This window comes from Taudactylus pleione, unplaced genomic scaffold (genome assembly GCF_031769625.1).
Source record: "Taudactylus pleione unplaced genomic scaffold, aTauple2 ptg000117l, whole genome shotgun sequence".
NCBI classification, from domain to species: domain Eukaryota; kingdom Metazoa; phylum Chordata; class Amphibia; order Anura; family Myobatrachidae; genus Taudactylus; species Taudactylus pleione.
This window is the reverse complement of record NW_028284519.1, coordinates 270,124-296,285: the sequence shown is the minus strand read 5'-3', so window position 1 is coordinate 296,285 and position 26,162 is coordinate 270,124. Positions and strand designations below refer to the sequence as shown.

The window sequence follows — 26,162 nt, the reverse complement described above, 5'->3', positions numbered from 1 at the left end:
TCTTGGCGGATTGCAAAATAATAGTCAGGATTACTTTCGGTGCCAAAGTATGGGGAAATGTTCCTTAAAATATACCACAGGGCTTATCTGTCTGACGCTGTGAGATGGGTTTATCATCTTCATGCAAATGTTTAAAATGTGGGTCCAGAAGAGCAGATCTTTTTCACTGTCTATGGGACTGCCCGGTTATAAAGTGCTTTTGGAGAAGAATTGGAGGACCTACTAGTACTTGTGGAAAGCAGGTACGAGGTAACTGCAGAATGGACCATATTTGGTATAGTGCCCTCGGGCAATTTCTGCAGCTAAAAAGGAAAGCAATTTTACAAGTGTGGATACAGGCATCTACACCATCCATGTCTATGTTTTTGGATAAGTTATATAATTTAGAATGGACTGGGTAGAGTCATCAACCCAGTAAGAAAAACTCTAGGAAGTCCTTTGATACATGGGGAGAGTACATGATGACCCTATTCAGTCCAATACAGGAACAAATTAAAGAATGTTTTTCAGTTATTATTTGGGAGGGGAGTTGTGGGTGAAGAATATATGGGGGTTTGTATTTTAATATTTTTTTGGGATTGGTTATAATTAAGGGGGGGGAAAGGGGACTCACCATGTCCTGTCGCATGAGGCACTTATATATAGGTGTTTTTGATTTAAAGGGGAATTTTATAATATTAATGTTATAATATATTGCATCACAGAGTAAGGTACGAGTTTGAAAATAGTACCTCTTATTAATATAATACAAGTAGTAATTGTCTGGTACTTGTAAGTTTAATGTATAAGTATGACGATTTGTATTGAATTGTAATTACTTATTTAATATTTGTGCAATAAAGAGAATAAAAAAATAAAATAAGAAATTACAAGAGGAAATTGAAAAAAACCCCCCAAAAAACAGCTTTATAATAAAGAGACTTGTACAGGTGACAAATGTCTAAGAATAGGGAGACTACCATTTTTCAAAGTACATGCTCCTTATCAATGCCATTACATTATATTACACTACATTTCTTACCATCATCCAAAGTGATGTCCTGCAAGCCAATTGTCTGGAAATTCAGGTCACAGTCCTCAGGCTCAGGTTTAACAGATAGAGAAGAATCATCAGGATGGAATGGAGAAGAGTCCTGAATTTGATGGTGCCCAAGAGTGACAGTGGAGGGAAGGTTACTCTGTCCAGGACTTTGGTTTTGAGGAGATCGCTGTCCAGAATGAACCATGGAGTTGGGAGATGGTGATGGAGCTGGTGCAACAGATGTGGGGGATTGGTAAGGCATTCCTTGTAACTGAGAAGATGGACTGGGCAGTGAGTGTGTTAATGGATGAGGAGTAGCACTTTTAGGAGAGGAGGTAGGGCCTGGCTTTGTAAGGTGATAGACTGGTGGAAGCTGAAGTGGTGAATGCCCAACAGAGGGACTAGAAGTTGATGGTATGGTACTTTGCCCAGTGTTTGAACAATGATAGCCAATCTGTTGGAGATGTGATGAATGCACAGCATGGACCAATGGATCAATGATGGTAGGAGATGAGGCCGTGCTGGTGGTATGGTACTGTATCATTGCCATGGACTGATGACCAAGGCTGACCAAATGAGGAATACCTGCTTCTTGCTGAAAAGACAGTGGTTCATACCCCTGAGCAGAGGCTGAATTCAGAGGAAGACTTGACTGTCCATTGTACATTACATTAGACTGCATAGATGTGTAGGAAGACCTGGCAGCAGAAGGTGATACATGATATGACTGCTGTAATGCTGGAGGGAGGCACTCTGCTCTCCCATTCCTACCTTGTGACAGACTGGGAAGTCCATGGTTCAAGGATGAGTAGGCAGGTTGAGCAAGGCATCCAAGACCCCGATCCAAAGAGGCCATGAGATTGCCATGGTTTGGTCTCTGATCAGGAGGTGGTCTGTGGTGGGAGTGCAAGGATTGTTGACTAGAAGCACTAGCTACATGAGGCACAGAGACTGAAGAAGCTGCTGGAAGATCCTCCTCTTCTGTGTGTTCTTTTTTCAGTAACACTGTTGAAATAAAATAGCACATTATATTGGATTTTTAGCAATAATTTTTACAATATATTATTTCATGAATTAATACTACAATTAGTGTGGATTAAAACAATTCAACCAGCTGGAAAAGAGCCATTTAAGTAGCACAGGTAAATGCAGTTTGAAGCCATTAATTAATTCATAGGTTCCCAAACTGTCATCAAGGCACCCTAACGGTACAGGTTTTAAAGGATATCCATGCTTGCCCACAGGTGACTTCATTAGTACCTCAGTCAATTTGATTTAACCACCTGTGCTCAACCATAGATATCTCTAAAACCTGAACTGTTGGGGAGCCTTGAGGACAGCATTAGGGAACCTCTGCATTAAGCTCTGTTCGCAGGGTCCCGTCGCAAGAGGCTAGAGCATTATCATTGAGCTCTTCGCTACAAAATTTTGTCCATTGGGCCCAGCATTGCACTATTCCTAATAAATTTCTGATATTATACAATGTGTAGAACTCTCAAAATCTATACTTGAAGTAGGGAAAATTGCCATAAAAGGTGATACAATGTGTAGCATTTATTGAATGAGCATTCCCTTATATGCAAACATATGTAGAGTGTCAGCCTTTTATTTCCTTTTTTTCGCAATATATGTTTATTAAAATCCAAATCATAAGAAATACAACCACAGAGCAAGCTCTGGAAGAACATGCACAACCAGGAATGAAATAAATTAAATTATTCTGACAGAATTCAACATTGGATCAGTTTTAGAAGTAAAACATGTACAAGGAAAGAAAGGCAAAAACTAGGAAAAAAACAAGGGAAGGAAAACATGGGGACGGAAAAAGTCCTACTGCAGACCAGTGGTTTGATGTCCAACCGTATAAATAGCCTAATGGCAAAGGCTCTATTTCAAATTACCTCATGCACAAGTCAGGGGGTGGGGACACACTCACCAGAGCGATCTCATCACAGCCTCAGAGAGACCGGTTGAAGGAACATCCTTACGCAAGAGCCACTGGCACCAGGTCATACAATTCCTGGTATCAGTCTGCCGTGGACAAAATGAGATTGTCCATACATATATAGTCGTCCAGTATCGCATATCACTCAGTAATCAAGGGAATATGCGAAGACTTCCAATGAACCAGAATTACTGCTTTGGTGGCACTCAAAATATGGAGCAACAAGTGTTTCAAATCATGGGCAAGGTCTGCGAGTCAAGTTTAGTAACCAAAAAGAAGAGCAAGAGGGAAGTTCTTGGAGGAGAGTGGAGAGAGTAGCAATTTTATGTCAGTGGCGCCTGAGTGTTAGACATTCCCACCACATATGTAGGAGTCTCTCAGCCGCTGTTATAATGCTAACAGAAACAGGGATTTACAGGATTCATCCAAGTCAGAATGCTGGGGGATCTACGTATACCAGATGACGCGTCAACAATACGATCAGCAGAAAGGGTTAAAACGTACCCCACTCACTTCAGAAATAGTGGGAAAAATATATAAAGTATCTTTTCCAAAGTTGACTTTGTAACGGCGGTGCTTATATTTAATCATTCGGAATCGCCAGATAAAGGGACTGACGTCACATCTGGTTAGGTCATGTGACCGGAGGAATGGCTATCAACTCAGGTATAAAAAGACAAGTAAGGTGCACCTCTCACTGGACCTTGAAAAAGATCATAGATCGAAACGCGTTGGTTGTGAGAGGACTTTTGCACCAGTAAGAGGAGATTGGGGTTAGTGATATTATCACATTTCCAGTAAGGTACTTGCATATATTTTTGGAGACTGTTCCGGACAGTTCTCTTTGAAACTATAACCTTGACTTAACAACTGTACCTGGATAATGTGAATTCCCCCCCATTCTTGGTTTGTGTGCATATATTTATGTTTTAAAAAAAAAAAAAAAAATTGACTACATTTTGTGTATTTGAATAAATACTGAGGCTGGCTGGCTGGCTGGCTGGCTGGCTGGCTGGCTGGCTGGCTGGCTGGCTGGCTGGCTGGCTGGCTGGCTGGCTGGCATTGGATATGTACTAAGAATCTATGAATGTAAAGAAACCTTGATGTGCTTTATGCTACACTTTTTACAAGTGAGTTGGGTGCGTATTTGAACTTTGGAAAAGATACTTTATATATTTTTCCCACTATTTCTGAAGTGAGTGGGGTACGTTTTAACCCTTTCTGCTGATCGTATTGTTGACGCGTTTCTGTACTTTAAGAAGTTTTAACATAAAGCTACCTTTCTAGGATTTATACCATATAGACTAGATGAGAGTGTGGTACGTCGCCATTTTAGAACACCATAAAGAAGAAATTTAGTTTCATTCTTTAGAAGAGAACTTATGTGAAAATTTATATGAACTTTGTGGACAATTCTACACAGTTGTTTTTGTCTGTCTTATTCTCTATTTTATGTACACGCATTGTTTGAAGAGGGATCATCTCAAGAAAAGTGACAAGCTTAAAGAAGACCTCTAGGTAGTGTTCTTAAAGCGCTTGTAACATATAAATGTATACTCAAAGTTTTATTGACTTTGTAATGGGTTTAAGGGCCTGATTCAGAGGCAGTGTGCGCGCGCTCGCTCTGAATCAGGGAGTTTATTTTTTGTTTCGGCCTCCAGGCTGCTCGCAAAGCTGTGGGTGACTACCCACAGCTAGTGCGAGCGGCCTAGCGATGGTCGCGATTATCGCGACCATCGGGCTTGCATCGAGACCCTGCGGGAGGGTCTCGGCACCAGCAAGCCTGAGTGGACTTCCTGCTCTAATAGAGCAGAAAGTCCACTACTGACATCACGAGTGATATCAGTAGGGCTGCCCACAAACGGCAGGCATTCCTAAGGGAACACCTGCGTTTGTGAAGTCAACCCCCTCCCCGCCTACAAAACGGGGCAAGCTGTCAATCAACATCGACAGCCGCCTTGTCTTGTATTGAGCCCCGGAGCTGCCGTTGCTCGCTGGGGATTGCGCTTGTGCACGCCGGAGGCGGCGTATGCGCAGTAGGGGAACATCGACCCGCTTGCGAGCGCTGTGCGCTCGCGAGTGGATCTGAATCAGGCCTTAAGAGCGCTAGCATTTACCCAACAATGAAGAGTATTATCAAAAATATAGGGCCAGTCATCCTTCCACCACAAACCTCTCAAATCCCGCTCCCAAAACTGTGTGAATTTAGGCCTGGAGGAATACTGCTGGTCAATCAGAAGCTTATACAATATATGTTGGAGAGAGAATGTCGTGGAGGTGACAGGGGAACAAGTGTTCAAAGGGGGTACATCTACAACCAATAGCCACCTCTTTAAGCAAGCCCAACACAGTGTTTGTTACTTCCAAATTTCACCTGGGATTGGGGATGTGGGGTAGGGGTGGAGTCCCCATTGGAGATCCACAAAACTAACTACTCCAGACAAACCCACCAATTGGCCAATGCAAGTGATCCCCTGATGTCACAGTTTAAAGGAAAAACATGGGAGACCTGGAGGAAAAGACAGGGACAAAGGAGGAAATGAGGGGTTGTACCCAAAACTACCTCCAAATTGCCGTGGTAGGGGCACGCAAACAATGTCATACTATTGGGAGAATAGAATGTCACGGCAAACCAGGGCCTACGATCGGGGCAGAAACTTCCGCAATGGACATCCATTGTTACATTTGCTCAGCCTAAACCATTCTAAGTTATCAGTATGACCGCAAGATAAATATGTAAGAAAGTTAAGTAGAAGAAAAGCCCACTAATACTTATGACTGTATAAGATCTTGTGCTTCAGTATAGGTCTATGGCCCTCCCATACAAATTCTATTACTGCACGAAGTTCAGTAAATTAAAAAGGTAAGGGATCACAGTCGGAAACTTATGCAAAAGATACAGGACCTGCGGTAGCAAATTGTGTTGCCTACATTCATCCAGGGTCCTGGAGTGCCACGACTGAAATTCCACCTGGCTTATTGAAAGCATGAAGAGAAAATGGATACAAACGCCTGCAAGCAGAGTTGAGTGCCCTTTGAACAGAGATGAAGCCTGGAGGTTTGTGGCCATATCCGGCATCATATTTAAATTGTGGGCCACTGACAGAGTAGTTAAGTTTACAGTTGGAAAGATTCCCAAATCTCTAAAATTAAAACTAGTAGATTAGGAACACTAATAGATTGGACAGTATTGCTAGGGGATCATTGGTAAAGAGAGACAGTTTATACTCACAAACCCCCACTACCATGCCCTTAATACCTAATTTTTCTAAATGGCTCTCACTAAAGACTCCATACAAAGCACAGTGGGTAGAAAGGACAGCCCTGGCAGGTACATTGAAGATTGGAATCAGGTCCGAGAACTCACTGTTAATTCTTACCCAAGCCACCAAAGGCCAATAAATTCTCTGAAATGCCTTCTCGGCATCCGTCAAAAGAAACAGTCTGAATATCGGAACCAGAAGCCTAGTGCATTAAATTGAGCACCTTCATGGTATTGCCCCGGGTCTCGCAATCCGGAACAAATCCTACCAAGTCTGAGCGAATTATGCCCATTATAAACACCTTTCAATCTGTTGACATGAGTTTAAACAAAAATCTACTAGTTGACATTTAACATATTTCTGTAGTTTGAACATTTGGCCGGGGTCTCTCTCCACTTTAGGGATTACTGTAATATGAGCAAGCAAGAATTGTGGGGAGAAACGAGAAATTACTTCCTTAAAAGTAATTGGGGACAGTGTCTCTGTGCATGGTGCCTGCCCATACGTATCTTTTGTAAAGGAGAACTCCTCATAGCCACTTGCCACTTTTTTTTTTTTAAATTAGGATCCCAGCTGTATTAGTTTGCACCGCTTGACACATTTGTGTGCATACCAGATCATAACCTTGGAAGCAAGCAGGAGATCATTTGTGGCAATGAAAAGCTGTAGTAGTGCTCCAAACTGCTGCTTACAGAAGGAGCCCTAAAGAAGGAGATTGTTAGGTATTGCTTATTATCAGGTGCTGGTAACCATATAGTCAGGAAGACAATAGCATGATATGACCAGGATATGGGAGGACTTAAATACAAGGTGTAGAAATCTGTGAGGCACAAAAAGGTAGTCAAAGAATAAACTGTGTGTGGGTTCTAATAATACGAGTAGTCTCAGAAAGTAGCTTGATTTATGCGCCACGAGTCGACCAGCTGTAGCTCATTTTGGTCATGATTTTCCTAACTCTCCTATTTAATGTATTTATATGTATATTCCTGTGACTATTACATTATGTTGTCTCTCTAGTAGCACAGTGCCAGGCAGCAACAAATGTAATAATTATAATAGGGTATTGGTTCTATATGGGGGAAATAAAAGTTAAAATAAAAAAAAAAAAATTAATAAAAAGCATGTTATAGACTATCTAATGAATATATTTAAAACTTTTTCCCCATCAATAAACAAACGTGGACAAATTTATTGGTAAATAACCCATATTTTCTCTGAAATATGTTGAAACTAACAAAAGTAATTGGCATCCATCATTGTCTATTCCATACTAGCTGGGATACCCGGCATTACCAGAGTTGGAGACTGGACCCTGAAGTATACCTGCAGCCTTTTTTAATTTATTTATGTTCACCTATAACCTGGATAACTATGCAAATTAGGAGTAAATGATAGTGCAGGCCGATGTATTCTCATACCGTTTAGATTGGTGTAGGTCAGGAGAAGACTGACTTGCATAACAAATTGGTATAGCTTCCAAAATCACTTGAGTTTTCAGAAATCACTGCAGAACAGATGGGGTGATTCAGCTGCGGATGGACAAGGTCCAGTCTGCTGGCCATGAGCTCAGCTAACCAGTGGAAGGATTGGTATGCCGGCTGAATAACATCTCTAGCGGGCATCTTCTTCATACAGGTCCCCCTTCCCACAGAGACAAAACCATATCCGCATCTCAGTATGAGTGGGTGGCAACATTAACAGGGAACAGGATTCCAGACTATTTAAAAGGAATAATATTATCTATACCACATGAGGACATCCCCAAATCGCTCTGTGGATCTAAAAGGCAGCAGCCTAATTAGAAATTAAGGTAAGAACCTTAAAGATCTTACATTGCAACTAGAAAAACTGATACTGTTGCTATTGGACAAAGAACAATTTTAATTTTTCTGTAACAAGGCGGCTACAATTTTAAAATATCTCCAATTTACTAAAGGAACACGTTAAAAACAAAATATCTTTTGAACTGCATGCCAGAATAAGCAGAATCTACAAACTGAATTTAACTGGATTTTATTTTAATCATATTTGTTTTATTACTGTGATATCAGTTTTTATCAAATTGCACTGTATTTTAAATTGTTTTAAAAATACCTATTCCTGACTTCACATTTACCAACTTCATAAATAAATACCGTATAATCTAATAAACAAACATCATTAGGATATTCCTTTACGCGCCTACAACAAACTATTTTCATGTAGAATCTTCATGTGGCAACAGAAAGGGTCAACTTTTTGCAGGCAGCAGGAATTGTCCGCCTTTTCTCTAACAAACTATATAAACATAGGGAGTGCAGAATACACCACTACTAAAAAATAATAATGCACACTGGGCCTGATTCAGACCCGCTCGCGAGCGCTCGCAAGCGGGTCGATGGTGCCCTAGTGCGCATGCGCACGACGGAGGGAGCTCCGTCATGCGCATGCGCGAGACCCGCATAGCGACGGGTCTCGCACCAAAGGGGGCGTGCTGTCGATGGCGAGTGACAGCACGCCCCCTTTGGTGGGCGTGCCGGGGCGTTGCTGCCCAGACGGAGGCGTTCCGATGGGAACGCCTACCACCTGGGGCCGGCCCCACTGACATCACTAGTGATGTCAGTGGGAGTGCTTTTGGCTCTGATAGAGCCAAAAGCACTCCTGGGCTTGCGGCAGCGAGACCCTACCGCAGGGTCTCGTCGCAAGCCCGATGGTCAAGACCATCGCGACCATCTTTTTGGCCGCTTGCATAAGCTGTGGGTGGTCACCCACAACTATGCGAGCGGCCAGGAGGCCGTTTCAATTCTAGGTAGGAGGGCCCTGATTCAGAGCGAGCTCTCTTGTCAGAGCGTCCGACTCTGAATCAGGCCCACTGTTTAATGTCAAAGTTTATCATGCAAACACAGAGGGCTGACTAACTCTGTATTTCATCTATGCGGCTGTTGGAAAATACAGTAGATATAACACAGCACTTTGGAAGAGATGAGAGTGTATGAAGTCAGCCCCAGAACCTGTGCAATTCAAGCATGTCCCGGTTTCATGGGATTGTTTCCCTCATTCAGAGGCGCTCGCAAAATGCGAGCGGTCGCTCTGAATGAGGGCAGCTGCTTGGGTTTTGAAGTGCGGCCTCCTGTTCGCTAGCTAAGCTGTGGGGTACCACCCACAGCTTTAGCGACCGACCAATTTCTCTCGCGCTCCGGGGCTTGCGCACGTGCAGTGCGGCCGCTGCGCGTGCGCAGGGCCTAAACATCAACCCGCTTGCGAGCGCTCAGCACTTGCGAGCGGGTCTGAATGAGGTGCTGTGTGAGAGTGTTGGTCCTGACAAAGTTCAAATGTAGGCAAAAACCTAATCATGGTCAAACTACACCACCATGCCAAATTTGGTGGAGCTAGGTACAAAACTCTGGCTGTGCGTGGACAAACACACAGACAGACTTTCTTGCTTATTATATAGAATATAAATCATATTTAGCAATTTAGATTTTCATTCAATATAATATTTTAAATAAAACAAATGAAAATGGCATGGACAAAAATGATGGGACCTTGAACCTATAAATATTTTTTTACACAACTTTTAGGAGATTTCTGGAGCTCTCAATGAGACTTCTGCACCAGTCAACTGGTAGTTTGGCCCACTCTTACTGAGCAAACTACTACAGCTGTCTCAGGTTTGATGGGTGCAGTCTCCAGACTACATGTTTCTGCTCTTTCTATAGATGTGCAATAGGAGGCCAAGGTTCATAGAAGGCCACTCCAAAATCGTCCAGTTTTGTTCTTATCCATTGTTGGGTGCCTTTAGCTGTGTACTTTGGATCATTATCCTGCTGGAGGACCCATGACCTGCAACTGAGACCGTTTTCTCATGACCTGCAACTAAGACTCAGCTTTCTGTCACTGGGCAGTATGTCTTGTTCCGGGACATTGTGTGTGTGTGTGTGTGTGTGTGTGTGTGTGTACACGCACACACACAATACAGGAACTCAGAATGCTGAATGGTTTGAAATACAGATACCTGTATGCAAGTACTCTTATGCATACGGTACAACCTGCACAACCAACGATAATTGCTGATAGATTGCCCTACAGCTTCCTGTAGTACAGGGCAAATGATTTTGGTTGTACACACTGATAGATATCTATGATAGATATTTGAGTGAAGTCATCTCTTAACATGCAAATCGTGTAGAAATCGTCTGCATGTACAAATGACCACAGATATTGTTATCGCCCATGCGGGAATGTGCATCATTAGTCGTTCGTTGATCGTTCGCTGCATAAAAATGAACAATTTATCGTTGATCGATATCGTTCATTAAAATCGTACCATGTGTACGCACCATAACCGTACTCCTAAACTTAACCCCCCACCCTGCGCAGCCTAACCCTACTCCTAGTGCCTAACCCTTGCCGTAGGGATGTCAGTATTCTGGAGCAGAGCTTCTGACTGCTGTAGGGATTCCAGCACTGGCTGATGATCAGGATACCTAATACATCCTGTACTCAAACTCTAACTCATAATTAGCTCCACCCAATAAATCCGTGCACCTTCTATATGACATTGAAAACATGAACTGCTTGGTGTTCTGATGACAGAGTTTAAGAACTACTGCTCCAGGATGCCTTTATGGTCTTGAGACGGGGTGTGCCAGGTGCAGCAAAGCAGTCCCAATTCATAACCGAGCATCCTCCATGTTTTACAGTAGATATGGTGTTCTTAAAGAGTTTAATTTTTACACCTGTGAACATAGAGCTAATGTGACTTGCCAAAAAACTCTAGTTTTGAAGCATCTGTCCGAAGGACATTCTCCCAGATACACTGTGGCTTATCAATATGCATTTTAGCAAATTCCAGTCTGGCTTCATGTTATTTTTCCAAAAGTGGAGTCCTCCTGTATTTTCTTTCATGGAGCCCACTGCTGATCAAAATACTTTGGATGGTGTGATCAGACACTGATAAAAGCTGAACTCCAAGATCAAGGTTATCATCTTTGGAAGATTTCCTTGGCTTTTTTTCTTCTGTTTAAGAATGCTCTTTATTCTCCTGTTTAATCTGGAGCAGATTTTCCTCTTGCAACCACATCCAGGGAGGCTGGCTATAGCCCAATGGACTTTTAACGTCTTAATATTTGCAACTGTACTCACAGGAACATCAAGCTGCTTGGAGATGGTCATATTAACCTTTAACATGCTAGTCTATCATTTTCTTTCTGATCTCCTCAAACAACTCTCCTCTTTGCTTTCTCTGGTCCATGTTCAGTGTGGTTTACATTATGTTACCAAACAGCAGTGACTGCTTTTCTCCATTTAAATAGGCTGAATGACTGATTAATAGATTGAAGACGTGTGATGCCAATTAAAGAAAGCAAATTACTTTCATATGTCATTATAATCCAATTATTTATTATCTTTTCTAAGGGGTACCAACAAATCTGTTTGGAGAATAAGCAATTTCTTTATTTCCGTATTTTTTTTTTGCTCTAAAGACATGCAGGTATACATGAGAAAATAGCTTTTAATTGAATCACTTCTCAGGAGGAATGAAGCATTGTTTCAATGAGCTTTAGGGGTACTAACAAATTTGACTACATAAGTAAAGATGGTCAGACTGCGATTGATAGCACCGGTTCCCGCAGTGCTGTCTACATATTAGAGAGAAAGATCAGTTACTGCGCTACAACCCCTATATGTGGTGTATGTCCGTGAGTCGAATAATAGACATAGGCCCGTATTCAATTTGAGCCGAGCCGCGATAATTTAACGTTGCCCGGAGTTAACGCTGACTTCGCCTGTTTTGTAGGCGTTCAAAGTATCACGTGCGTGCCCGCGTATCCCCGTATTCAATTTGAAAGTAGGCAAAACGGGACCCGGCGATACTTGGATCGGTGTAAAAACCCCCCAAAAAACGGGAATTTTCTGGAAATAATCCTAGGACCCCCCTAAAGATGTCCAGACATGGGGGATCACTATGGGTACCCCCGTTTTTGGCTGCAAAAGAAAGTCGGGTTTTTAAATAGCCGCAACTGGGTTTTTTTTGATGCAGAAGTGCACTTAGCTTTTTTTTTTTCTTTTTTAAAAGTGGTACCATCAAATTTGGGGTACATGAAAATGGGTACTAGCATATTTTTAAGGCCCAAAACGCATTTTTTGACAATTCTGCAAAAATGCACCTGCCCCGGCTATTAGAAACCCCGACTTCCTTCAGGAGTTAAAAATGGGGGTACCCATAGTGATCCCCTATGTCTACACATCCTTAGGGGGTTCCTTGAATATTTCCCGAAAATTCCCGTTTTGTTTAACCTGTAAAAAAAAAAAAAAAACAACGGGGTAAAAATTTACAAAAAAAAAGAATTACATAAAAGGTCTCCACCCCAAAAGCCAAATCAGCCCCAGGCTTGCCAGCCAGTGGATGTCTCTAAAAATATAGGGAACAAGATGTGTAGGGTTCCACCGTATTTTAGAAACCAACCCAAGGCTGCAGGGACCAGTTCTGGTTTTAATTATAGGTGAAAAAAAAAAAAAAAAAAATGTGGTGATCCCCCTATATATAAGACCAGCACCAGACCCAACCGACTGGATTCTAATGCCACAGCCCGGAGACCCAATCACCGGGGCTCCAGGTCCAAAGCATTAGCACCCCAAATCGGTCAGCGCAAGCCGGTAATCTTGGGGGAGTCGGGGACCCCCCAAAGAAGGGTCTCCCCCCTACCCAGCCCCACAGGCTTACGCTGAAGCCTGGGTCTCTTCCCCATGCCCCGGGTTGGGTGGGTATGGGGGGGCCAAATAAAGTAAAACTATTGTGTTTTACAGTGGAACTACAAGTGCCAGCATGCCTGCCATTTTACACTTGTGGAACAACAAGTGCCACGAGACATGCGGAACCTGTAACTTCACTGTAAAATAAATAGTTAAAAAAAAAAAGACAAAAAACACACACGTGACAGTATAACTTTATTACACACACCTACCCATTCACACATGCTTACCTATACCAGATGTGTCTGTCCCCTTGTCCAGTAGAATATCCTTAATGAATGGCTCTGCAAAAAAAATAAAAAATTCACACTCACCTATATCCTGGCGCTGGTCTCAGCAGTAATCCAGGAACTTGGCAAAACAAAAAAACTATTTTACACGAACTACGCAACAGCTATCAGTATGTTTGTTGCCACACATACTGATAGCTCCCGTATTCTTCATCTGGAATGGAAATGAAGAATCCCTCATACAATTCCTTTCATACATCAACACCAATCCGAACAATCTCATTCACCTCACAACATAGCAAAACCAAAGTTGAATTTTTCGACCTGAACATTTTTATTGAAGATGGCCTGATCCACACCAACACCTTCCACAAAACAGATACCTATAGTTTTATCCTAGCTACGAGTGGACACCACCCTAACTGGCTACGGAAGATCCCACGTGGACAATTCACAAGATTAAGACTCAATTTCTCCAAATTAAGTAATTTCGACAATCAAGGAGATAATCTACAAGCACGATTCATTGCAAAGAAATACAACAGTGAATTAGTAGAAAAGGCCAGTATGACCGTTAGAGAAGAAGCAAGACAACCACTCCTACAATACAACCCATAAGCTTTACAACCCAATATAATAAACAAGCAATCCAAATCAAATGAATCATCTACAAACATTGGCATGTTCTTTTCCAAGATGACTCTCTAGCAGAAGTCCTACCACCAAAACAAACAGTAATCTTCCGCAAAGCACCAGACATTAAAAGGAAACTAGTGAACAACCAACTCCCCCCTCCCCAAGCACAAAAAGACAAACTACACGCAAGACAGACACTATGCAAACAGGAGGTTACTTCAACTGTGGAATGTGCAAGGAGTGTGAAACCACAAGTCAAAGAAGCACCAGACCTACACATTCTATCACCACCCCTGCTAACCAAGTCATCTTAAAAATCAAAGACCAAATAACATGTCCTACGAAAGGGTGGTGTATGCATTACAATGCCCCTGCCCAAAGTTATATGTGGGCAGGACAATTAGACCACTCAAGATACGAATATGCAAACATATACTCAACATACAGAAGGGGACAGAAGACCACCCACTCATCACAATTTCAAAAACACCACAGCTGCAACCCCAAATTACTGCAGTTCTTCGGAATAAAGGAAGTAAAACAGAGATGGTGGAGAGGGGACTATACCAATCTTATAAATAACGAAGAGTTAAGGTGCATCATTCAAATAGACACACTAGCCCGAAAAGGTCTAAACATGGACAATGAAATTAGATTAATTATATGTAAATAATCCCATCCTAATGTCATTACAACACATGACACCATATACAGTATATTAGACTAACTTAAGAATGAGATGGAACCATTTTGTGTGCTCATCTCATTAATATCTTTATAATTATATGTTTTCATTATATGTATGGTCATATGTTATTCATTAACTAATGTGACCGCTCTATTAAGAAGGTACTAATGTTTCTAATTGTCAGAATGGTGCTGAAAACCCACCCCCCAAAATTGGCTTATTAACCTCTTATGGGATGAACGCTGGACATCATCAACATTCTATGGAGCATAACTCCTACAAAATGGCCACCGGACTATGAAACCAGAGACATTCTCAATAGAACGCTCAGAATTACCTCAACAATAATTGACCAACCATCCAGCCAATCCAGAGACTTCCCATTACACACACCTCCAACCAGAAATGGAGGAAGTGCCCATCAGGGGCATTTAAACCCAGCAAACAAACTTCACAACCTATACATTACCCCAGAGGAAGGCCGCAGGTCCGAAACGCGTTGAGTCACACAGCGCATTGAAGCAGATCCAATGACAACACCGCACCTCCGACTGCCAACCCCCATGTCACGTGACCATCTCCATGACAGCAGCCCCCGGGCGCATACCCGGAAGCGAGGAGACCGCTGCACTGTAGGCAGCGGTCCTAGACTGTTAAACAGATCCATCATTGGGAAAGTAGGAGAGAAGGTACCGCGACACAGCCCACACAAGGCGTCGTTGCGCAGCTTTAAGCCGACCAGCAGGCAACCCAGCAAGAGTTGTCTTTTCTCAACGGTCTAGCCACACCAGGCATAGCTTTTTTGGATTGCATCTCAAGCAAGGGAAGCCAGCATACCCCTTATACAAGCAGGACTCCACCTCGCAGGCTCACAGAACTAAAGTGTGAAGGTAAAAAGTGTTGTCATCCAAGTTCCAGTGCGCAAGAAACCCAGTACCATTCCTGTCTACATATTAGAATGGGTACTATTAAGGTAAGATACATTGACAATGTGTTTTTAGAAATGTAAGGGACACATCTGATGTGGTTCACCTTGGCCAAACAAGAACCTTATTTATACTCAATGTTAATGATAGAGTTTATTATAAATGTTTTGACTATGTGTTCTTAGTGCTTAGAATGTGCATCTGCATTTTATTTTTCCTACATGGCACTACAAGTCTCAGCATGGTAGCACATATCAGGTTTAAAATTAAGCTGTGCAATCCAAGTCCCCCAACCATATGTCCCCAACAGCATCAGATCTTTACTGTAGATCAGCAGTGGAATTTCAATTACCACATGAGGTGATGCTGGAAAAATTATTAGATTAGATATGGATTACTACAACAAATGGTACTAAAGCTATAAAAACAGTGGACACTATAGGAGTAACTGGGAGGAAACTTTAGACCCAACCCTTCCCTGGTGAATAGAGAGAACAAGAAACGTTCAATGTTTAGTGGTTTTTGCTGCGCAGTTCAAAAGAAAATGACTTGATATATACAGAAAATAGCTTTGTGAATGTAAGCGTTTGAAATGCATAAAATACATACGAAAAAATAATAATTAATTAAAAAGAAGAGAACCTGTCATATATACAGTCAGGTGCATAAATATTGGGACATTGACAGAATTTTCATATTTTGGCCTCTATTCACCACCACAATGGCTTTGAAATGAAACAAACAAGATGTGCTTTAAGTGCAGACTTTCAGATTTAATTTGAGGGTAATTACATCCAAATCAGGTGAACGATGTAGGAATTACAACGGTTTCTATATGTGCCTCCCACTTTTTAAGGGGCCAAAAGTAATGGGACAAACTAAACAATCCTAAATCTAACTCACTTTTTAATACTTTGTTGCAAACCCTTTGCAGGCAATTACAGCCGAAGTCTGGAATGCATAGACATCACCAGATGCTGGGTTTCATCCCTGGTGATGCTCTGCCAGGCCTCTACTGCAAATGTCTTCAGTTCCTGCTTGTTCTTGGGGCATTTTCCCTTCAGTTTTGTCTTCATCAAGTGAAATGCATGCTCAATCGGATTCAGGTCAGGGGATTGACTTGGCCATTGCATAACATTCCACTTTTTAGCCTTAAAAAACTCTTTGGTTGCTTTTGCAGTACGCTTCGGGCAGTGGCTTAACTAGGGTATTTGGAGCCCAGGGCAAATTTTAAAATGGCGCACTCACCACTATGCGCGCGGCAAAACAATGGGCGTGGTCACAAGGGGCGGGATCACTTGGCAATGGGGCGTGTCAACAGGACACAAACCCTTTCTCGTCACACTTAACATTCCTTTCCATATGCACCTTAACCCCTGTAGTGCTCCTTATACAGTCCGCCCTATGCAGTGCCCCCAGTAGTGGACCCTCTTATGCAGGCCCCCAGTAGTGCCCCTTGTACAGTACCCCCAGTAGTGGTGCCCCTTGTGCAGCTCCCAATTAGTTCCCCTTATACAGTACCCCCAGTAGTGGTTCCCCTTATACAGTGCCCTCAGTAGTAATCCCCCTTATGCAGCCCCCCAGTAGCGGTCCCCACTATCCAGTGCCCTTGTAGTGGTCCTCCCTATTTAGTGCCCCCAGTGCAGTGTCCCTTGTGCCTCCAGTAGTAAGCCCCTTATATAGTGCCCCCAGTAGTAGACCCCCCTTATGCAGTGCCCATTATATAGTGCCCCCAGTAGTAGACCCCCCCTTATGCAGTGCCCATTATATAGTCCCTTCAGTAGCAGTCCCCCCATGCAGTGCCCCCAATAGTAGTCTCCCCCTATGCAGTGCCCTTTATATAGTGCCCCCAGTAGTAGTCTCCCCATTAGTGGTCCCTGATGGAGTGCCCCCAGTAGTGGTCCCCCCGGTAGAGGTCCCCCATGATTACTGCCCCCAGTAGAGGTCCCCCCCAATTACTGCCCCCAGTAGAGGTCCCCCCAGTGGTGCCCTCAATTACTGCCCCCAGTAGAGGTACCCCCCCCTCCCAATACATAGCAAAAAAAAAAAAAATAATAAAAAAAAAACCTTACGTACATCCACGCTCCGGCTCCCAGCGCCGCAACGTCTGCACGTCAGCCCTCCCGGGCTGGCGCGCTCTGCATTATGGGAGAGAAGTCATGACATCATGACGTCTCTCCCATTACTCACTGCAGGAGCCGGGCGGAAGCCCGGCTCTTGCAGTGGGCGCTGCAGCAGCCAATGAGAGTCTGACTCTCATTGGCTGCTGTTTACACACACATCTCCGCCAGCACTGGCAGAGATGTGTGTGCAACAGCAGCCAAATGAGAGTCTGTCTGACTCTCATTGGCTGCTGAATAACACACACATCGCTGCCATGCTGGCGGCGATGTGTTAGCACAGCTTGAGCCCGCCTGCCACCCTCCTCCTGGCGCTATTGGGCAAGCATTCAGGGGGAGGGAAGGGGCTCAGCTGTGCAACACAGGACCGGTGCTGGAAGCCTAGTGCCGGTCCTGTGTAAATGTGTAGCGCTGACCGCACTCACTGCGGTCGGCACTACACTGGCTAACTAGGGCGGGCCGGTAGCGTGGCCGGCGGCGCCCCCCCCCACGGCGCCCAGGGCACGCACCCTGCTCGCCCTGCCCTAGTTACGCCACTGGCTTTGGGTCATTGTCCATCTGCACTGTGAAGCGCCGTCCAATGAGTTCTGAAGCATTTGACTGAATATGAGCATATAATATTGCCCGAAACAATTCAGAATTCATTCTGCTGCTTTTGTCAGCAGTCACATCATCAATAAATACAACGGAACCAGTTGATTTCCACCTCCTTAGGATCTTAACTTGGTACTAGAAAGCCTGAAGGATTCTGTGACTGAACCAATGCTTGAAGTTCTTCACATATGCCAAAGTTGTATAAACATTTAATGTAATACAAACTTGAAAAACCCGGCATTTGATGCACAGGTTTGATTTGCCAGTCCCAACCCGTACCCCCCGGGTGATAATTCCCAGGATTTCAACCCTGGTTAATACAGGGTCGAAGTCCCAGGAATTTTGACCAGGTTTGACTCTTTTACACAGAAAAAGGACCAGTGTTGATCTGCAAATTACCAGGTACAAATGCTTGACCCGGCAATTTGATTTTCTGTGTGAAAGGGTTATAAATGTTCTATCCTCTAGTGCTTCTTCATTTCTGATACATTTTCACTCACAACCACTTAAAGTAAAGGTTTATATGCTGCATACATGAGGCTATGTATTCTTGTTCTTATATTTTTTGAACATTCATATTGACTTTCTTCTTAATAAATCTTCAGTTCTTTTTAGTTTCAACTTCATCCTACCCCTTTACCAGTCATTAATAACCATATTGTCTGCCTTGTATTCAGATAAAATTAGTTGTCCTAAAAAAAAAAGGTACATACTTAAAAAAGTTATTCAAAATAGGTTTTAAATAAACACTATTGTTCATGTATGGTGAACACAATAAATGAACAGTACACGCTTCAGGGTTTAAAAAAAAAAAAAAAAAATGTACTTTAAACGGAAATTATAAAATGTATTTCAAAATTAGAAGTATAATTAAGGAAGTTCACATACTACTACCCAGAACACTGGTGCAATGCAATGTTTTGTGTAATATTTAATGATCACTATGTTTTGCGTTCTTAACTGACAGACATAAATGGTACTTTGTTTATACTGTATACAAGTAAATTTACTGAGGTTGGCAAACCACGTGAATGACAGGAAATCATTGTGAGACAAGTATATGCTGCACAATATTTTTCTCTTTTCTAGAGAAGAAGGAAATGTGAAAATTGCTATCTTGAGTCTAAAGGTGCCTACACACTTAGCGATATTTTACACGATTTGCCCGATTCCGACGCATCGTGACAAATCGTGTCAAATATGCCTAAATCATGAGTGTCCACTCACAATCACGATGCGCGTCCCCACAGGTCATTCATCGCATCTTCAGATCTACTGTGCTGTAGGGCAGATCTGCCAATCTCAATTACGATGCACTGGAATAGTAGGAGGCATGATAGATAGTTTGTCACATTGGACAGTTTTTAACACCAAATCGTGGCCACGACTGCCAGGGAGCTGCTGGGAGAGTTCAAGGGGAAATCGGACACAATGTCGGATCGTGAGCACATCGCCAAGTGTGTAGGCACCTTAAAAGACGCAATGTAGTACACTGTAAAGTATTTTTCCTTATGATTATTATATTATGCAGAAGCAATGGAGTCTTATACAGGGTTTATGTTTATTATAGATTGGCAGTATTGGATCATGTGTTTCAATAAAAGATTATTTATACAAAGTTATTACTGCCAAGAAGCCATTTTACTGGTGCAGTAATTATTTTATTAGGGCCTCACCCTCCAGTCAGTTGCTAGATGCCAAAGGACACAGAGGAAAACAATCCCTCAAAGTGTTATAAAACCCAACATTTGCATGAACAGACATAACATGTAAAGAATATTTTTTGCTAATAAACTCAAGTGGGATTAAATTTTAGCTAACTGTGGCTCTAAATCGCCCATAATATGCCCCACAAAAATCACACGACTGATGGGATTCTCAATAGGTAAACATTACAAATGTATCACTCAAATACAGACAGTAGTTTACTTATAGATTAAAATCCTTACTAAGGAATTGGCTTCTTTGTCTGGGGGGTGTACTTGCCATATGATGTTGGCCACCAGCATACTATAAAAGTGACGGACAGAATAAGCACAAAAAATTTGTTCTTATTTTGATACAGTCTTGTCCATTCTAAGGGCAGCATTCAATTGTTATAGCATGCCCGATCTCCTGTCTAAAGTGACGGGAGATCGTGGGGGGCTATTCAGTTGTTGCTGTTTTTCGTGCTGATCGTGCCCAAAGTGGTCGGGTTTAGCCGTGTAAATGGCTACCCCCGACCAAAGTGCTGGGCGCGATCGCGAAAAGTGCTGTTTGGGCGCCCAAACCGGTAACGTTTCACCCATTTCAGCTCACATCCCCCTGGGGCTGCGAGCTGAAATGGTGCGCTGGCAGCTGATCACGCCCAACAGGAGCAACAATTGAATATCTCCTGTCAGGCACGTAAAGGGGCAAAACAATTGAATACCGTCCTAAGAAACTTAATCACACAGATAAAACATTTACTTGGATCCAAAATACTAATTCTGATTACAAAGAGCACAAAACCAGAAGGAAGCCTTTATGGCATCATATGCTTATAACTGAGGAAAAAATTATCTCTGTCTTTATGGATATTATAAATAGATCAGGGCACAAGAAAATAATATTAAAACCTACTACAGTATACAGTAAGCTGTATGCCACAAAAGAAAATTAAAACCTAAAACAATCACAATTTATTTTTTGCACAGTTGAATATTACATCATCACATTACATGCATGAAAATAATTTCTTCTTCTTCTATAATCAAGAAGCCTTAACCATCAATATAGCAATATGAAACGTGCTTAGTGGTGCTATCTGGCTGGCCAATATGCAGTATCTGATCCCTAACCTCGCGTATCCAATTCTTATATATCATAAGATTGTGTGCAGGGCGCTCTTAATACATAAACCTTTGTTTCACTACTGTATTTACCCAAATTGTAAAGTGTGCTGTATAAATTTATAATTACAAGTGTGACCCAGAAGATCTCTACAAAAAAAAGTGCAAATAGTAAACCTGGTTTCAAATAAAGTTTTCATTTGAGAGATGCAAAGAAAAGCTTCCATAATAAAAAAAAATTATATAGTTTCTAATATCTAGGAGATAAAATCATAATTTGATTATTCAAAACAAATATGTTTTTAATTAGTTTCAGTTCACAGTATGCAATAGTAGCAGAGTTGTGGCCCTGGTAGTGGAGGTAGGTGAAACAGTCACAGACTCGGTGGTGCACAATCAGCAATATTCAAGTAATTGCTGTGGCAGATCTAGGAGAGCAGGTGCTTATACAGCTTTGGATGCAGATTTCAAAAATTGCTGCCTCAAGTCTTACAAAAAAGTACTTTTTTGAAAGTATAAGGCCAAAGTAGGCCAAAGAAAATCCATTGTGTACATTTTTTTTTTGGAATGCAGCTGCCCATATCTCCAAAGGAATACATTATTTTAGTATGACATTAGTATAACTATCCAAGTGGACACCATCACATTCATAATAAATAATACATAAAATATGTATTTGGACTAGATAATAGTCCAATAGTGTACGGATACATTTGGCATAGCTTTGACTAAACAATTCCTAGAAAGATGCAGCCAGCTTTGGGGCCTAAAAGTTCTGACATTTTGGCTTCATATCCAATAAAATGCATCTTTATATCCATCTAATAAATGACTACATGGTTCCCCACTTCATCTACAAATCCAGTAAATACTGAACTGTCATGGAACATGTGAATTAAGTATGGATCAGTCATATCAAATTACAAAAGTATTTCACTGAATATAAAAATTATTTTGGAATGCCTCACCACATCTTATTTTTTTAAAAAGGGGAGAGAAAAAAAAAAAAAAAAAAAAAGACGACAAAACAGAATTCAAATAAAGGCCCTGATTCAGAGCCGCTCGTAAGCGGCCGCTCGTTCGTTCTGACCGATGTTCGCACATCTGCGCATGCGTACGGATTTTAATACGCATGCGCGAACCAGTCAGTGCGGCCGAAAATCGTTTGTTCGCTATATAGCGAATGCCTGCTATTTTGAGTGACAGAAGGAGGCGTATGTGGGTGGTAACAGGGGAAGGTGCTTGAAAACGGGGGTGTGGAATTCGAACGCAGGCGTGCTTAAAGGTCAAAACGGGCGTTTTAAGGGAGTGCATAATACAGCAGCGTCATTGACCACGTCACTTGTTTTTTTTTTACTCAGAACTGCTCGCAAAATAGCGGTTGAAAAAACCAGCCACAAGAATAGCGAGCAGTTCATACGCTGTTCGATGTACTCGATTAATCTAATAAATAGCGGACATGACGTATGGTGCGAGCGGCAAGGGGGCGTATTTTTCAAAATTACAACCGCAAGTTTTACTCGCTCGTTCAGACTTAGAGGCGTGAACAGACCGCAATTAGCGAACGGTTCATTTGAATAGCCACCCCTTGTTTTAGAACGAACGACCGCAAATAGCGAGCGGCTCTGAATGAGGGCCAAAGTGCCAATAACAACCACCTGCTGTTTCCTTAGAGCTGGATACGCTCACCGGTACTTAGGAGGCAGTCTGGTCTTAAACTAGAGACAACAGAGGCTTACACGGCATTCCTGCAGATCACAATATGTTATGTGGCAAATGGTGGTACTGGATAGAACAGGTCACAATTAAAGTCACAATGCTGGAATAGACGCGTTTAGTGACCTGAATGACTAGATGCGTCTTTAAGAGCCGAGATGTGACTAGGACGGCAAGATGCGGCTTTGAGCACTGAGACGTGACACGGAATATATGATGCGGCCTTGAGGGGCATGGTGCGGCTTCATAGTATGATGCGGCCTTGGGAACCGAAGTGCGGCCTTTAGGGCTGAGATGCAGCCTTGAGGGATGGGACGTGGTTCAGAAAATATGATACGGCCTTGAGTACCGAGATGTGGTCCGAATGTTATGATGCGGCCTTAAGGGCCGAGGCGTGACCTTGACCGCAGTGGTGCGACCTTGAGGACAGAGATGCAACCTTGGTAGTAAAGGTAACTAGGTCACAGGCAGGTGATGGTAGGGTGAGCGGCAATAGTAGATGGCTGTTAGCCAGGGATGGAAGTCAGAGGAGAATGCCGCTGGTGTGGCGAGGTTGCAGGCTGAGGATGACAGCAAGATGGTACAAACAGCCAGGGATACAGAAAAGGCAGTCTAGGGCACGAACTGGCAGGAAACCGGCAAACAGTTACATCGACAGATTGACAGGAACCAGGATTCACACAGGAAGTGTAAACCATCACTGGCAGCGTGGCGCCGGTCCAGACAGACCAATGAAAAATTCTCCACCAATGAGCTGCGGGTGCACAGATTGATTAATGGCTGAAAGCTGAAACACTGCAGTCTATCCTGCAGTACCTGTGGCCGTCCGGCGTCTTGGTCTCCCAGCAACCGCAGGCCCCATCCCAGTTCGGCATCCACATTGCCTGGTGACCGGGGAGGTTGTCAGACCCTGCGGCTGGAGAATACGGCGTGAAGGTAACAAGCCGCGATGGTGGCTTATGACATAAAGCCGTCATAACGTCACCTTTGATAAACATATATAGAGTGTATGATGCTTTTTTTCTAGCATAAAATATGTTTGGCAGAGAATCTTCTGTTTCCGTTTCACTGATCTTACGTTAAGAGAATATACTTTGAAGATTAAATTGGAGATAACCTTGTATTTTTAGTAAAGACAACAGTACAAAGTATTTAACGGAATAGATGAAATACATGTAAAGGTGGGAAGAAGAGAGTCATTTGGACTGTGAATTGTGAGAAGGCTGGAAGTGTCAGCCATTAGTAGATTAAGCAGGTGAGGAGTGCAGAACCTTGTATCCTGTAATTCTCATGTTTATGCTGAAGACTAAAACTATCAGTGCTCCAGCACTTAACACTACACAGTGACAATGATACCAGGATTCACAAGCTCACACCCACTGCTCTGAGCTCAACTACAAACTTGGCTTTAAATATCTATGCTACAAATGAGGAAAGAAAAAACAAACAAAAACACATTGAGATAACAGATAATAAATGTCAGGTTTCTGGCAAGTGTAAAGACACCTTTACAGAAAAAAAAAATGAAATGATAGCACAGTAACTGACCTGGTGTGTAGGTAAACCGCTGAGACTGGCTACGTTTCCTTTTCCCATTGCACAGATAAAACTGTACTTGAACTCCTGTCACAATTGACTTGTTGTGGTATGGAGGAATTTCAACAACAATCTCAGTCTGAAAAGGAAGGAATTATTCTATTCAGTATGAATATAAAATGGCGATCAGGGAAGAAAGTCTGAATATCCTATATACAAACAGGCAAACGTATTTGTAATGCTTCAGAAAAACCAGCCATATATAATGTGTGCATTTTGTTTAAACCCATAACCACATCAAGCAAGTCCTGTGTTTTATACCTCTTTCACAGACGAAAAAACCCAGGTTTTTGCTATGTGTAAATGCAAACAACCCAGGATGAAGTCCCGGGTTCACGACCCTGCTCTTTACAAAGGGTTAGGCTGAGACGCAGGAATTTGCCAGGTTTATACACTCGGCAATTTCCCAGATCTTAAGTCTGAAAGGGGAATTAGATATAAAGTTCACATTTTTGTTTGCATCAAGCTCCTCAAATAAAAAATGTAAAACAATACTCCCCTTTACTTCTAAATACTCCATAGAATCCCTTAAAGTGGGTTGGTTCCATTCTAGATAAGCCAGTAATAATCATGGTTTATTGATAAAGCACCAACAAAGACAAGCAGTTTAAAGACACACTCCTGATGGTATATAATGAAGCTTATCTTCTTTCATTTGACGGACTCCCCAAGTAAAAATATATCATATTAATTTTCTTTATACTGGGTGGATCGGGTGGAAGCTTATTTGTGTAAAGAAAAACTTAAAGCTTTCACTAAGATGAGGTAAAGCTTCATATATTTTTTACCCCAATAAAATCCGTATCCACTTTTGTTTTAAAAAATACAACCGGTTATGTGAATAACACTTTTGAAAGATCCCCCAGCTAACTAGACTCTGAAACCAAGTTTGCACAATCTTATGCTGGGTACACATTTAACTATGTGTAACCAGCCGACCTGTCGTGCGATGGGACCCGGTGGTGTTCCCGGCATCGGCAAGTGCATACACGGGCGATGCCGCTGATGATGTGCGGGAGTGCGCATCATACACGATATAGTCCGTACTCACTAGACAATGTGAACGATATATCGTACGATCTGGCCAATATCGACTGGTTCGTACGATATATCGTCTAGTGTGTACCGAGCCTTTGACTCACTCCCGAACTGACTTTTTTTGCACGAGCTGATCCATCACATTGTTATCTGGACATGTGTCATGCCCTTCATTTGCCTCAGTCTGATTATACTTCCGATAATTTATTAGGTAGAAAAATGATCTAAGCTATTACGCGCATCTGGGTACGGGGAGGGGGAGGTTTAGGTTCAGGCACTAGGGGGAGGTTAGGTTTAGGCACCAGGGAGGTACAGTGTTTGCAAAATACGCGCTATAGCGTGTTTTTACGTGATATAGCGCGTGGGGGACTCAGTTTTTAAATATGTCCGGGTCCCGTAGGACGCACTGGACTGTGGCAATCCTCAGCCGCCCAATCCCCATCAGCATCATCTCCCCAGCCAATCATCTCCACCTGAGCTGGTGACAGGCGCGGTGTGTCACCAGTCGCATCATGCTGGTGGCCGGAGCACCGGAAGTATGAACTGAAAGCGGAGACTCTTCGCTGGAGAGCGCTCTGTGAGGGGAAATCCATTACCAATTCGTGCAAGGGCGCCCTCATCTCAGCTGCAGGATGGAGACACGCCGCCACGGTGCCGCTCCACCCGGGCAGCCAAAACACTCACCACCCCACCATGTTGACCGATCCTGGAGAGCTCCGGAACTACCCTGGCCACGGCTGCATCCCGCCCTCGCGTCAGGTGGCCATATGTACGGCAAGGTCAGGATAAAGGGTGTGTATTGCTGGGCTCAGCTCCCTCACCTGCTGTCCTTTCACTCACTAAT

General features: G+C 42.7%; 1 protein-coding gene across 1 annotated transcript in view; it reads right to left on the bottom strand.

Moving 5' to 3' along the window:
- NFATC3 (nuclear factor of activated T cells 3) overlaps nt 1-26,162 on the bottom strand; it is a 215,539-nt gene that overhangs the window by 22,857 nt on the left and 166,520 nt on the right. The window contains exons 8-9 of the mRNA XM_088471830.1: nt 24,233-24,359; nt 1,022-2,026 (exon numbers count right to left, since the gene is read on the bottom strand). Of these exons, the coding sequence (XP_088327956.1) occupies nt 1,022-2,026; nt 24,233-24,359 (1,132 nt within the window). The remainder of the gene's footprint in view (nt 1-1,021; nt 2,027-24,232; nt 24,360-26,162) is intronic.